At 38.4% G+C, this 16,160-nt stretch overlaps 1 protein-coding gene and 1 long non-coding RNA gene across 3 annotated transcripts in view; both read left to right on the top strand.

Moving 5' to 3' along the window:
* thap7 (THAP domain containing 7) overlaps positions 1-16,160 on the top strand; it is a 52,793-nt gene that overhangs the window by 19,969 nt on the left and 16,664 nt on the right. Inside the window, exons 1-2 of one of the 2 annotated variants that reach the window (XM_079653330.1) lie at positions 3,042-3,216; positions 14,938-15,017. In XM_079653330.1, coding sequence (XP_079509456.1) covers positions 14,938-15,017 — 80 coding nt within the window. In that variant the 5' untranslated portion in view covers positions 3,042-3,216. Of the gene's footprint in view, positions 1-3,041; positions 3,217-14,937; positions 15,018-16,160 lie in introns of those variants that run through there. The other variant, XM_079653329.1, reaches the window with a different exon arrangement.
* On the top strand, positions 3,225-6,454 carry LOC307021336. The gene is made up of 2 exons (XR_013803126.1): positions 3,225-5,618; positions 6,142-6,454. It is a non-coding gene; the product is annotated as an uncharacterized lncRNA (long non-coding RNA).

Here is a 16,160-nt window from a genome sequence, read left to right as displayed (position 1 = left end):
TTAAATTGTCCCACCCACATTGAGGATGCTTCCTACACCCATGCCTGAGACACAGTTTCGTGACTATTGTTGTGTTTTTCCCCCACGGGCAGGGGCATGGAGTTTAACAGGTTTTAAGTATCCAATGTGTTAGTGATTTTGTATGTATTTTCCTTTAGAATGGCAGGAAATTAGTATTCAAATTATTTTTATTGAATTTTTGGTCCCCCCCAATGTTAACTCCATGAATACGGCCCTGGTGTAACTGTTACGTTTGAAGGGACGAAATCGTGACATCTTCACGTCTCCCAGCATGGTAAATCGTCACATGTTCACATCTTGCCGTGATATCGGTTTGAGCTGGTATACAGGCTAGCACAGATAGGCTTGTAGGTTGAAAGGCTAGCTGATGCTAGCAGGTAACCCGGCAAGTAGGTAGACAGGGTAGCAGGTAGATAGGCTGGTAGGTGCATCAGAGACTCCACTGACCTCACCACCTTAAAAAAACTCACCTCTTCAATCTGGCTTTTAATGTTGAAATTTGTTTTTGTATTGCTTGATTTTAATTTGACTTTAACTGTATTTATTTGTTGTTCTTTTCTTTTCACTATCTTTGGAAAGCGACGTTGAGCACCTGTAAAAGCGCTAACAAAATTAATCTATTATTATTATTAGGTAGACAGGCATGTTTGACCTGACTGAAATGGTGGACAACGTCCACCGATACCTGATTTATTTGTGTTTTTTGAAAGATCCTTTGATTTAGTAATTGCTATTGGGATGTAATGAGTAACAACTCTAACTAAAAAATGTTTTATAAGAATCTTTCCTAGTTTTAACCTATAATAACAAAAGGAAATAATGACATGATAAATGTGTTGTTGATTATATTTTGTATTATTAATCTGAATCTGAATGTTAAAGTAAATAAAGACTTAAAATCGCTAGCCAATCCCTCAAACATTTAACAATCAACATATCACAGTTTGTAAAGCAACATCATTTCCACTAGGTGGTGCTTCATAACTTGAGAAAGTCATAGTCTAAAACCGTTAACCCCAAATAAAAGCCCCATGAATTTACAAAAAAAGCTGCATTACCTACCAATAATGAATTTATATATTTTTTTTAAAAATAAAGTAAAATATAAAAATAGGTGGTAACAACAATTTGATATTTTATTGTTGCCAAGGGAGAATATCACCCGGCTCCAATAAAGATCACGTCGTTTTGTGAGTCATTGAGTTAGGTGAATCTATTGGACTTTGAAACAGACTGTCTACTACGAACTCGTCAATATTGGTGCCTTCATGTGAATTTGGCAAATGTGTGGTACATTAAAATATGGATTTATATGTTTAAAAAGGACAATTAGTTTGTCCAGGCCTATAACTACCACTGAATCAGTAGAGTGCTCCTGGCATGAGGTGTTTCCTTCCTCCCTTTTTATAAAAAGAAATAACATACTTTATCTGTGTTTTACAAAGCACATTTTCCCACGTCAAATGTGATAAAATACCTTATATTATTTTGGCTGCTGTAAACTGCCTCAGCTTCCGTAGCTGCTCCACCTGGTGGATAGATAAAGCATTATGACTATTAGCATCTTTGTAATGTCCCAATTATGCAGCCTCTCTGAGCGTGGTGAAAGACCCCCTCTCTGGAGTCTCTGGGAGTGTGTGAGCCTGCTGAGGAAGACAGGGCCTGGCAAACAACTGGTTGAGTAGGCAGAGGATCGCAACTACCATGAAGGTCGCACCTGCAGGGTTATTTATATCTTAGAAAGTTTGGCTTTATACATATTGAGAGGATTACGGCCATGGGGTTCCAGGGGATAAATCGATGTCCATTATTTCTCCAAGACCTTCAATGTGTTCATTTTAAATCTGCCTGCTTGCTTATACAATTAAATCCTTACTGTTATTCTGAAACATTTTGTCTTGTGGGAGCAATTCCTTTTTTACCTTCTTAACTCTAATCTACGGAGCCTTGTAGGGATCATAGAGAGAAAAATAAATAAAACGTGGCCATGCTTTATTAACTTGTGCGCACGAGTTAATAAAGCGTTCGCACGAGAAGGTATCTCGTGCGAACGAGAAGGTATCTCGTGCAAACGAGAAAGTAAAACGTGGCCACGTTTTATTTATTTTTCTCTCTATGAACCCTCCAGGGCTCCGTACCCTCCCACACAAAAACTTTGTATATTTTAAATATGATATTTTCCCTAACTTGTAAGCTTATTACAACTTAATTTGATTCAAATGTAAATTAAAAAATGTGTGTTTTACTTTATGGATTAAATGGATCATAAGAAAGAACAAATATATTCTTTTTTTGTTTAAATATAACCATTTAATTAATGTGACCGTATACCTTTTTTTTTGTATCTTTGTCAAAATAAATGAATGACAATGTTTCTCGTGATGATCTGATGGTGATGGCTGACAGTAATTGGAGTAACAGTGTGCAAAGCATGATGCATTGACACATTACGTAATCATGTTGAACACTGCTTTCAGTCACATAATTTAGCATAGTCGAACAATTTGTCAAATCCATTTTTGTGGGGTCAATGATTACAGTAAAGGTGCTGCCCATATATAACGTCAATTTTAGTTAATAATTGGTTGTGTTTTACATGGTCATATGGATATGAAAGAGTCGTTTTCTTCTTGAAGGACTTATATTTTGGCTGGGCTAAAAAAATTCAGAGACTGATTTGAACTGTTTTTAAAATTCATCAATCACATTCATGAATTTATTGTGTGGGTAAATGTTGTAATGGTTGTAGAATAGTTTATAACTTCTGTTTGCTAGTTTTCTTTTCTTTTTCTTTTGGACTGACACTGAGTGCTGTACGATAACAATAATCCCCAAGACAAGTGGCAATAATAAATCTAAGCTGGCCAAAAATCAAGATTTTACTGTGGGCTCATATAACAAAGAACTGGTGCACTACAAACAATAATTTGCAATAAATAGTGACATTTTATCTTGTAGTTTATTTGATAAGCTTGGTTGAAAATACAAAGCTCTTTACAGGCTATATAATTAACATACCATTATAATGCGTGTTATTTTCTTCCTTCAAGTGTAGCCTATGCTTTAAATAAAGTTGTATACAAAAAATTGAGACCCCAAGTGGAGTGGAGGGGGTCATAACAGGAGAAAAAGGCGGAAGAAGGTGGAAGAAGAAGAAATCAGCCATCTTCGTGAGGTCGAAATCTGCAGTGCAGGGTAATATCTTTAGGTTTTATTTATCTTCATCCGCTTCAGGGTTTATTGAACTTGCGTAGCAGCCGAAAGACTGCAAAGGGGTTCATAATATTTACAACGGCTTAGCTTTCACTAGCTCCTTGCTAGCATATGGCAAAACTGCGTAGCTTCAGGAAGCCATTGCGCTGCACTAACGTTACTGATAACGTCATTCGCTTATCATCCTGCTAAATACCAATGTCTCAGAAGCGAATGTGCGTTAATAGATATCTAAAGTTGTTTGAAAAACTCAGAGGTAATGCTAAGGAGGAGTCTCTCTGAGGCTCACATCCAACCGGAAACACAACGCGCTCCCCTGTCTGCTCTATCCACTGCACGAAGCCTAATACACTGTGTAGCCTACTACAATGTACTATACTATGATTGTACTACAATGTACTTTACTGTGTTGTACTGTACTGTGCTAGACAGGCTATTGTTCGTCTGTCTGTTTACCGAGCCAACCTTTTGAGATTTAAAGACACAACGTCAACGTTTTTTTTTTTAAAGAAAGCTTTATTGATAAAATGCCGAAAATACAAACAAGACAACAGTGTTATTGACAGAGTTGGACAAATTACTCATATTATTAACTCCAACTAAAAGTTGCAATTCTCCAGTGTAGGATTAGGAATACTCAGTTATAAGTAAACGTCCTGCATTAAAAATTGTACTCAAGTAAAAGGACACTTTTTACACGTATTAGCATCAAAGTATAACTTGCTGGAGAACCTGATAGTCCAACCCTATTCAGACCTTCTTATTATACATCCATGATTCAGACTGGCACATATAAGCACCATACTTTTATCATTTACACTTTAAATGATTGTATTGTAATGATTAATGCATTCATGTGTTCATCACTTTAATGCTGCAATTGTTAAAAGTGGGGTTTATTTGAATTAATTTATATACTACTGGTTAGCCTATAATAATATATGATAATGTCTAAGCAGATTCATATTTCAATATAAATCTAAATCTGCAAAGTAGATAGTAACTACATTTGTAAATTAAATGTAGTTGAGTTGAGCAAAATGTGAAAATACGCAAGTACCACACATTTTTACAGTACAGTACTTGAGTAGATGTACTTAGTTACAAACTACTATGGTTATTAAGTGATGATAACACAAAAACAAATCGATCGCATCCTAATGACGAAAAGTCAAACAATGTAAAATAAAAACATTATTAAAAAAGATCATTGGGGATCTGAGAGGAAAATTCTAGACAATGATGTGAGCGTATTAGATAAATGTTACAGACATTAACCTTTTTTCTTTGTGAATGTACACGTTTCAATGTGACATTTTGTTAGAATAATAATTAAATAAGTACAGGGCTCAATGCTAACTTTTAAAAGTGGTTGCCAGGCTGGCAACCAGGCCTCAGCTTTTAGTTGCCAAAACTGAAAATATGGTTGCCATGGTTTTGTCAACTTATATTTTAAATAATGAAGATACTATACAGTTATACATCAATTTAATAAAGAAAATATGACACAAAAGAATGTTCAAATGCTTTACAATAAGTAATTAACACAATTATTTGAAACCTAAGTGGTAGTAAACTTGCCCACCCTCAATTGCTGGTATACTAAATACCAGTAGTGCAGCTGTTGTCATGTTCTTCACAGATCCCTCAAACATGAATTGAGCAAGTCACTAGTTTCTTGGTCATCTGTTGTCTCCCTTTCAAATGTGGGTTTTCTTGACCTTTGTGCTGACCCCCACCATATATCCATTGGCCCTTCAGCATTGAAGTCTTGGATTGGCCAGACTAATCCATTTCTAATGTTAAATAAATGAAAACCATTCAGAGTTAAGAATTCGATATTAATTATTAATGCTGTAAATTACCTTTTATATGTCTAACTATATTTAACATGTGTTACCTTTTTATAGAAGTGATTATGTTTGTATTCCAATATTTTCTTATGGTAAAAGTTTCGTTTTGCACTTTTATTTTGGTAGCAATAAGATCGGGACTCTTATTTTGAAGGAGCTTTTACCAGAAGTGAATGCACAACGGAGCAGAATGTCCTCTTTGCTTTTCGTTCGGGTTCATCTTGCGCTTTATCAGTTGAATCACTTGGAACCTTCGTTTGAGATGTTGACGGCTTGGCCGAACTTTTTACCCCACTGTCAAACAACTTAATTTGCTTCGCCATTTCTTGTACAACAAACACACGGCGCACCGCGCACGCGAGTAAACCATAGACGGTGACGTCACCCATAGGATTCTGCAGAGTTGCCGAGAAGCCATTAGTAGGTGGAGTCGGCCACTAACGTCTCGACAGTGACGTCAGAGTTCAACTCCCGCCTTCTCCAGCCTGCTCCAAATAAGGGCAAAGAGGCGGAGCATCTTACGTTTCTAAGGTAAGCGGACATGAAACTATTCAGCAAAACTATAAATAATAATCTAAGTTATTGAGTTTTTAGCATAATACTTCAGAATCTTAAAATCCCTTAACGTTTGTATGCAATTGTGCTAAATTCAACACTGGAATCAAGCAAATATTAATATGTTTGCATGACATTAGTTATTTATATTTTGATATCACTTAATTATACGTTTAATACATTTAAGTCAAGCTAAGGTACATGTGATGGTAGCTAGTTAGTGCTCTTACCTGTGAGGCCTCCTCCAAACAGCATAATAACCAGACTGTATCATTAAAACTAAGTACCAGTTCTAGATCCTTGACTTTAGACAAACAATTCAAAAGACAACATGTATTTAAAGACCAATCTTTATTTAAATGTGCCTCTTAACCTGATACATTAGTTATACAGTAATAGTATTGGCAATCTACAAAAATTGAGCAACTCAACAGTCAACTTTATGTTTCTTATTGTCTAAAGCATTTTGTTATTTTCATTCTCCCCCTCTCATATTCAGTGTGGACGGATTGAGACAGCGTGGTGTCCAGAAAGCTGCAGAGACTTCAGGGAGAAACCTCCGTGTGATGGACGTCCTGTCTGTTGGTTTGGAGAGGACTGAGGGTCTTTCCTCTGTGAGGAGGTCCAGGCCTGATGGAGGAGCCCATGCTGGGCAAAGCTGATACCAACTGCACAGGCCTAGTCTGTCACTTTATTTGACTAAATGTGTTTACTTTAATAGTTTTACACCTTCTGTCCATATGTGCTTTTTATTTAAAACATGTTTGATTAAGTTTTGGTTCACATTTCAATAAATTGTATTTGTATTTGCACTCCTTTTGTCCCTTATTCTTACTGAAGATTGGCCCCATTTATTTGTGACGTTGCAAACTCTGCGGTACAAGGCACAAGTGATGTGAAGCTCATAAAGCGAGGCAAATAGAAATAATCAGCTGATGGAGTGTAGATGTGGAAATAGGTGCATTCGATCAGCTGACTGTTTTTACAATAAAAGTAGTGTTCTGGTCTTAAAATCTCATAGCATCAGCTTTTAATTTTCCTCTTGGATGTTCTTCTTGACCCTCAGAGAAGGAGAAAATGTCGTGTCTTTCAGGCATGTCCTTTCCTAACAAAAATTACAGGAAACATAAAACATATTATTGCAGAACAAGTGTATTATTTATGAAAGCGTTGTGCTTGTGTGTTTAGGGCCCTAGATATAATTATTTTGTAATTGTAATGTTTTTTTTTTATTTCAACAGTGAACTACAAAGACAATCAGATTATGAATGAAATGTATTTTATTATCAAAATAATATTTAACTGTTATCAAAACGTAGTGCAACTGTAGAAGCTTGCTCGGTTGTCTCACTGAAAGAATAACTTTTACCACGTTTTTTACAGACAATATTGAGAGATAAATAGTAGCAGTTCTCACTATGTGTTAAATATATTTGCCTTTAATACATTAAATTAGAAAGCTGACAAAATCATATTGCTTGTTAACATCTAAATGTAACTTTTTGGACAGAAAAAACCCTCAACTTCACTGGTGTGTAGGTGATCTAGTATTGTTTAATGGAATGTATATCAGTGTATTAAAGTCAATACTTTCTTGATTCTTTGTCCAGTATGAAAAAAATAGTATTTCTACCTGTGCTGCAGTTCACTGCTGTGAGGAGTCCAGTTCTGTCTCTCACTCTCTGGTCCAGCCTGTCTGCATCACCTGGACACCTTAAACAAACAGATATATATGTAAAGTACCATGTGTACAAACAATATAACTGATTCTCTTCTGTTGAACATGTTGGATTGTGTATTGTCCGAGTCAGGGTCCTTTTTATTTGTAACTTTGGAAGTTGTGTTACCAATGCTTACTGTTTATTTGATACCCATTTGGTAATGCAATTAATAAAAACAACAAGGTTTGGGTTTGTTCTTCAGATGACTGTGATGTTAACGTGTAAGCTCAATAATGAACTCCAGCTCAACCAACCATATTATAATATCTAAGTAATGATCTTGAAATATTACATTAATAATTGTAATATACACACATCTTGTTGTGAGATTGATTTCACATACACTACCAGTGTTGGGCGACTTACTTCCAAAATGTAATATATTACATTTTACTTATTACTCTCTTTTGAAAGTAATAAGTTACATTACAATATTACTGTCTCTGAAATGTAATGAGTTACACTACTTTAGTTACTTTTTAGTTACTTTCACCAAAATAACCGCAAAATAATGGCTAGGTATTTTAAATGCTAAAATGTAGTTATTGTACATCCAGTGAAGGGCAATGTGGTATAGCATAACAACTGTAGGTCCTTAAGGCTACTAACAACTTGTATTACACGGCTTAGTTGAATACTCGATTCTGATTGTAAATTCTTAACATGTGACACGTTGTTAATACAGCAGTGCAGGCAACTGTCAAGGACTATAATGAAGATTTCTAAGGAGGATCAAGAAAGAGAAAGGAAAAGAGGTTAAAAGACGGAGCGCTGGACGTCAGATAAATCACCAGAAGAAGGCAGAGAGGAAGTAAACCATAACAGGACACGGAATGGGCTCTGTAGTTTGTTTAGTATATGGCCATGTACAGGCCCGGTTCCAGAACAAAATGACCCAGGGTGCCTCTGAGATTACAGGGGGCGCAGCAGTAGTAGGTTTACATGAGCAATAGTGGCCGGCAACAGCAATGAAAAATAGCATTGATGGTCCCCAATGAACAGATTATGGCATTTGTTATGTTTTGAAACCAAGCAAGTGAGAACATTTCAAGTGAGTTAAAAGTGCAATCCTGAAATATTTCATATAGTCCAAAGTGGGCTATGGCAAAGAAAAGCACAAAAGCTTCAAAACTGTACTGATAAAACAAATGAGAACATATTGTAAATCAAGGCAAATATGATTTGAACCAGCTCATGGTTTGAAATGGCAAACATTGAAAAGCAAAAGTATTATTAAACCATGTACTAATCATCACCTTGGTCCCATCATATACTTTGGGAAGAGAACATTTACTGTGCTTGAAAACTGGATCACATCATCATGTGAGGTTGACTTTGTGACCTGGAGAACATTTCAGCTGCAACATCAGCTCGTTGATAATAAGCTTGGGATATGAGATCTTTTTGTAGCCATTCGTGGTGAAGGCATCTGTTCTATTGTATGCATTATTTTTGACCCAACATTTCTACAGGCATGTCAGAATATGGCTCTATTTTCACATGCATATTCCATTGTCTATTTTTATACCACGAGCTGCAAAATGACCGCCTAACCCCACTGTACAGGCGGGTACTTGTTTAGACATACCTGGGCAGACTCTGTTTTGCCTTGGTATCCTGGCACCTGCGGGCCGCAGAGGGGCGGCGTAGTTTCGGGCGACGAAGACTGCTGCTCCGGGGGCGAGAGCGGCGAGTCAGGCGGGAGTAAGCTAGTGTCCACAACGGAGGGTAACGTGATGTCCCCATCTGACCTGTTGCTACTGTCTGCAGTAGATGCAGTGTTGCTGGCGTTTAGTGATGGTTGCTTTAACCATTTTCGTATTTGATTATCCACAGATGTGTGTCACTGCTGTGGAAGCATTTTGGAAATGATGCACGCACAGCGGAGCAGGTCACGCGCACCTGACACAATTTGTTGTTTGTATTTTTTGCTCTGTTCTCTTTTTTGAATAGAGGGTGCATAACATTCAACTGCCCCGAAGATCCCGACGCGAAGCCTGAAGGATAAACACACCAGGTTTACTTATCTACCCGCACAATTTGTCTGGTGTCGGAATGTCTCGCTAGGTTAGTACATTCAACAAAACACCATTTCATTTCGGGTTAAAATGTGTTGTAACTGCGTTACTGAGCATTGTAACGGGTAATATATTACCCAAATTTCCTTAGTAATGCGTTACATTACTTTGTTACAGCAAAAAGTAATATATTACTGTAACTCCGTTACTTTTGTAACGCGTTACACCCAACACTGTACACTACTTCGACATTAGCTTGTCTACATACTTGAGCATAGCCAATTTAAATTAACCTTAGCGATGCATACAGTTCCTACCTACATAATAAATAAAAGTTACAAGGATGACCTTATTTTATCAACCTCAAACAGAAGCCGTTTGTTGTACAGTATTATCCCACTTAACACTTGTCTATTTCGTTTTAACCTTTATAAATATAGTCTATGATTTTAACTTGGAGGCTACTATTAGCATCGTTAGCACCAATGTAGCTACCACTCTCTTACACGCTAACCCAAGCCGTAACATTAATTACGTAGCTGATTAAAATCAATAACACATAAATAAGTACTCGAATTTCACTTACGGCAATACCGCATTCAAGCACTGTCTGTTTCAACCGCAGAGCGAGTCACAATAGTCCGATATATAAGCATGAAGAACAAACAAACACGGCCGGGGGCAAGTTGTGTTCCCTGGATGAGCTGAACAGGCAGAGTGCCTGTATCTTCACGGAGCAGCTAGCAGAGAGACAAGAAGCTAGCAGCAGCAGTAACTTCACAGAGCCGTCACTCAATGTGACCACGCCCTAATTTATGCAAAAACGTTAAAACCTAATATAAATAAAAGGGTCGTGTTAGAAAACAATTCACTCACAGATCCATAATCATGAAGGTGGAATCTAACTATATTCATAATAATATTTATTGCATCCATGGGTAGAAACATGTTTTTTTCTGCTGTAAAGTTGGGCATTTTAACATGGGGTTCTATGGAAATTGCTCCTTTCTTTAGTCAGTCCCTATCGGCCAATATATGAACTGCAGTGTGTGCAGAGTTGGGTGTAATAATATTACTTTTGTCGGTAACGGAGTTGTGTAACGCGTTACTTTTATAATTCAGTAATCACACTGCGGTTACTAACATTGCCCCAACACGCGTTACTTCGTTACTTTTATAAAATAATCACACTCACTGACAGACAAGAGGGGTTTCCGCCGCAGGTTTGTATACATGTAGGCCTACGTACGCGATTTGCGCGTCCACATCTCCACGTGCAGTGCTGCATAAACATAATAATGATAATACATTACATTTATAAAGCGCTTTTCCTGGTGCTCAAAGCGCTTAACATGGCTGAGTCTTTTCATCTGTAAACTTCCTCAACGGGGCCGCTCGCTCTCTTTTCTTGATTGCCCTCTCACGGGTGAACAGTTCAATGTCCCGCTTCATTGTAGGAATTCTACCATGTCTCTACCACTTTAGTTTGACCATCTCTGTTACTAAGTTATGGAAAACTAAATAAATAAGTAATTAGATACCTTACCGTTACTGCGCTCATAAAGAATGATAAGAATAAGAATAATGCGTCTTGAACTGGTTTCATTAATTAGTGTCTTTACGTTTCACAGACTGTTAGCTTGTTGTGGTAGGCTGGTAGCCTATTTTATTAAAGAGCATATCAAAAGAAAGACTTGTGTTATTTCTTCCTTAAAGCAATAGTAATTGGGGGTGCAAGTGGAGTCTCGCAGAGGCAAAACTGTGGCGCGCTTACACTGTAGGTGCGCCGCAGTCTGCGTGATCTGCCTGTAGGGAGGGGCGAGCCGGCCCTGCGAGTAAAGTAATGAGTAAAGTAACGAGTAAAGTAACGAGTTACTTTATGTAGACAGTAACGAAGTAGTGTAATATATTACTTTTTAAAAATGTAATATTTAATATGTAATATATTACTTTTTTTTAGTAACGACCCCATCTCTGAGTGTGTGCCACTTCCGTATTGGCGTCCCGGCTCTTCCACAGAGTTTGCCACTTGGATTTAATGTGCATCGCTTTCTGGCTCCGTAATCACACCAATGCGCGTGCAACTTAAGTATCAGGTTCCGACTGGTCACAACAATAATTAAATATCACTCTTAATACAACAAATAATTAACATTCATCTATTTTGGGGTGCACATTTAGCTGTTTGCTGTCCTTATGTCTTTATGCCACTGATGGCAACCAAAGCCAAGAAGTGGTTGACATTTTTTCTGAATGGTTGCCAATGGCAACCTGGCAACCGTTACGGCCCGTCCACACAGCGGCGTGCGTTGAAGCTTCAACGCTTCTGCCCATTCACTTTGAATGGGGTGACGTCACGCTTCGCCGAACTGCATTGTGGGGAGCGTAGCTACGCGTTGCTCGCGTCAAAACTTGAGCAATGTTCAACTTTTGGCGCCTCGCAGAAGCGTCAGCCAATGAAATCCCGTTTATTCAAATCTGCCAGTACAAGCGCTAGCCAATGAAACCGCGTGTATTCTGGGAGAGACTACGCAGGTCATTTCCTCATATTCCAAAAAATGGAGGGAAAATTCATTATAGCGGTAGTGAATCACCCGGTGCTGTATGATCAGTCTCTTTTCATCTACTGGGATACAAACCGGAGGAGCCAGGCATGGAGGGAGGTGGTAGAGACAGTGGGTGAAACTGGTAGGTTTTCGCCTGTTTGGGGATTTTATATCCAGTGTACTTCGTTTTAACATTGCTATTGCTTTGTATGTCGGGGGCGGGAGATTCATGTGATTGGTTGTTGGTTGCGTTGCTTGCAAAAAATCCCCAAGCTTCAGATACGCCCACCGCCAAGCGTCAACGCACGCTGCTGTGTGGACGCTCCGTTATGGCCCGTCCACACAGCGTTGTGCGTTGACGCTTCTCCATTCACTTTGAATGGGGTGACGTCACTTTTCACCAAACTGCATTGTGGGAAGCGACACCTCTGCTTTAGCGTCTGCCAATCGAATCATATGCCAGTACAAGCTCTAGCCAAACAAACCGCTGCTTGTGTGTCAGGGGCGGGAGATTCATGTGATTGGTTGTTGGTCGAGTTTCAGACACGCCCGCCGGCAAGCGACAACGCACGCCGCTGTGTGGACGGGCCGTTACTGTCGAGCCCTGAAGTAGTTAGCACGATGAAGACAAAGGCCATATAGTCATGGATTGGAAAATATTTGGTTGGACTGCAACTATAAAGTATTTCTCCTCTGTTATTAGGGCATTGTTTAAGGCAGGGGTAGCCAACACGGTGCCCGCGGGCACTTAGTCGCCCGCAGGGGCAACGTGAGTCGCCCGCAGGGGCAACGTGAGTCGCCCGCGGGGCATGTTCTAAAAATAGCTCGCCAAGCAAGTCCATGTATAAAATACACAAAACAAAAAAGGAAATGTAATTAAAAGAATCTACCCTATGCATAAACGAAACCTAAATCATAGCGAACTCTATCTACTTGATATAACTCTATATCTATCTAACACCCCTCCTCCCGCCACCCCCACAATGAATATCGACCAATCACGTTCTTGCTTGATTTGCGGGTCCAGAGTTGCAGTCGGGAAGAAAAGCAATGTGGCACCTCACTGCTGATTTTCCTTCTGGCAGAATCTACATAACACATCAGCCCCATTGAACAGCCTAGTCGTGCGAGCCTACACAGCACATGAGGGCCAGAGATTTACTCTGTGTGTTGCGACTTGCATATATATTTATTGCACTTGACGCACACACACGCATGGCGTAATTTCCACTGGGTACAGGGGGGACATGTCCCCCGCTCTTTTCGAAATCCCGTTTGTGTCCCCCCACTTTAAAAATATGTGTATTATTATTTTATAACGCAAGCCGTCATCGCCACGGAGGAGCACACAGCCTCTCTGAGCGAGCGAGACAGAGAGAGAGAGAGAGCGAGCTAGGGAGGGAGGGAGGGAGAGCGAGCGAGCGAGAGAGCTGGGAGAGCACACCTTTATCTATTTAATATAGATAAATTAAGAAACCATTCCAATGTGTACTATAGGACAGTAAAAAAAACAAAAAACAGTTTAAAAAGGGAGTGATTAGTAAAATATGCATAAATAGAAAGAAAGAATGCTAACTAGGTAACATAAGATAAGAATAAACCAGTTTAAATGATTTGTTATTGGTTGTGATCATATTCTAAAGATGATTGGATTATTGAAAAGTATACAGCTCCCTTTCATATGAGTGTTGAAAGCTGTATCCACAAATTCACCAGAATTTATGGATACACCAGAGTGCACCAGCATTTCCCTTCAACATTTTAAAAAACATCTTCCCGGGGGAGCACGCCCCCGGACCCCCTAGAGGAGCCGCGGCCCGTCCACCCCCAAATAAAGCAGGTTAAAATAATTAGATTGCAAACATGTTCTTTTAGTAAACACTGAAAACGGGTCCCACAGACCCAAACAGCACACAAAGGTTAAAGGGAAGCATATTAACGTTAAAATGTGCTAAATATATACACTGCAAAAAACAAAAAAAGAGGAGTAAAAGTAGCCCCGACTTGTTTTATTTTTTTAAAGTAGCCCTCACCCTAAAAAAAGTTGGTGACCCCTGGTTTAAGGTATGGCAATGTGACTTATTCAGTGGTGCAGTGATGATGTACTTTTATAAGCCAACCAACTTAGCAGGGCACAAGCTTTCTCAATAAAAAGCAATGGGACTTTTCATTTGAATTTTGAAATATAAGAAAAATACAATCTTTGTGTAATTACTGGCGTATTGAATGTTGTAGAACATCATCTGCTGTGCTTATGTTGACCACAGACCTTATTTCAGGCATCTTTCCAAAAATGATTTCTAAAAGACAGTGAGTGTATTGCTCCACTCCATTAGAGATGGTTTCAACAGTGCTGATTAATGTGGGTATTTTGAGCGCACCATGGACAGAGATAATTAGTCATTTGTTACTTTACACGGAAAACAAAGGAATTCATTGAAATACATCTTCATTTTCAGAAGCAACCAAACAGTGTTCGGTACCACTTTACAATAAGACTACCCTTATAAAGTGTTTACGAATAGTTTGTAATTCATTTATTAATTAGGTTGTGAACAGTTTATAAATCATTCATAAGCTTTTATAAGACATGAGATAAACAGGGCAACTGACCGGTTGCTTGCCAAATAGTGAGCCCACATGTATCTGCACTGCTAAGCCTTATATTGGCTACTTAGCTTACTTCATATTTTTCATCAGCTAGCATCCTTGGTATCTGTTGCTCACTGAGTTGATTCTTGCTAAGTAGCCAATATAAGGCTTAGTCATCTTGCCAAATAGTGAGCCTTTGTTGATGTATGAAAACTATGTTATAAATGGTTTATAAATGGTTCTTGATGATTAATTAAGTGTTTGCAACCTAATTCATAACCTAATTATAAACCCTTTATGAATCCTTTATAAGGGTAGTCTTATTTTAAAGTGGTACCGAGTGTTCAAATCATATCAAAGAAGGTTACTGATACTAAAACAAATCTAACTACTTTTCTTCTTCACTGTATCATTTCAGATGCCGAGACATTGCTCAGCCGGCGGCTGCAAGTCTCGGGACAACCGTGAGACTCGTAGTGCTGGGATCACCTTCCACAAGTGAGCCTGACAGAGCATGTGTGACACATTATCTAATCTAATGTTATCAGTATTATACTAAGTAGAATTAGATGCCGGTAGTGGCTGCGTAGGATTGTTTCAGACATTTCCAATAATTCCAGAGCGCTGTAAAGTCCATATTTAAACACTGATTGAGAACAGATCAATACACCACATGTTTAACCAAGATATTCTGCTTCAGTCCATATTTGTCAGCGTTAAGACTTTCAAAAACAACATCTTTAAGGCACACAAAAAAGGAGGAGGAAATGTTAGTTATAATCGATACTGAGAATGGATTTAGGCTAACTCATCTAATCTCATGAATGACTTTATTAAGTATTAATAAGAGTATTTTTTAATATACATTTATTTTTGCTTAAATATTTTTTTATTATATTGACGAGGGACCTTCAATGCTTCATCAAAAAATCCAAAAATAAGCTTTCAATGTACAAAAAAATATGTTTGGTATAGTACAGCTTCACATAAATGAAGCTGTACTAAAAACCCCACTAAACTGTGGGGTTTTCTCTGGAAGTTTTTCCTTGTACGATGTGAGGGTCTAAGGACAGAGGGTGTCGTATTGTCATACTGATATTCTGTACAAACTGTGAAGTCCACTGAGACAAATGTAACATTTGTGATATTGGGCTATATAAATAAACATTGATTGATTGATTGACATAAATGCAGCGCTACAGAACACTGCCCTACTCCACTCACATGGCCCTGTTAACGATCATTATTTTGTAAGACATAGTGGTAGCTATAAAGCAGGGGTGGAGAACCTTTTTCCTCTCAAGGGCCATTTCAATTTTCACAACATCCTCCGAGGGCCGTACAAATTATTGAACTCAACCTCTGCTAAAAAAAACTAAAATCACAGCCGATTCATTTGGCCTTTCTTTCATGCTGTGCAAAGAAAAATAAACCTCTTAATCCAGATATCTTACCATGACTCGCGCATAGACACACAAATGTATTTAGTTTCCTATCCATGTGAACATGATTTAAGTGAGAGGGGGGACCTAACCTCCTCTTGGGGGTCCGGGGGAATGCTCTCCCAGGAAGATTCTTTTTTAAATTTTGAAGTTAAAAGTATCAATCTGGTGCACTTTGAGCACTAAATGAAGAGATCTA

The sequence above is a fragment of the Notothenia rossii genome (genome assembly GCF_949606895.1).
Source record: "Notothenia rossii genome assembly, chromosome: 10".
Classification (NCBI taxonomy): domain Eukaryota; kingdom Metazoa; phylum Chordata; class Actinopteri; order Perciformes; family Nototheniidae; genus Notothenia; species Notothenia rossii.
The sequence above is the reverse complement of the archived record's forward strand: the minus strand, read 5'-3'. Positions and strand labels throughout refer to the sequence as shown.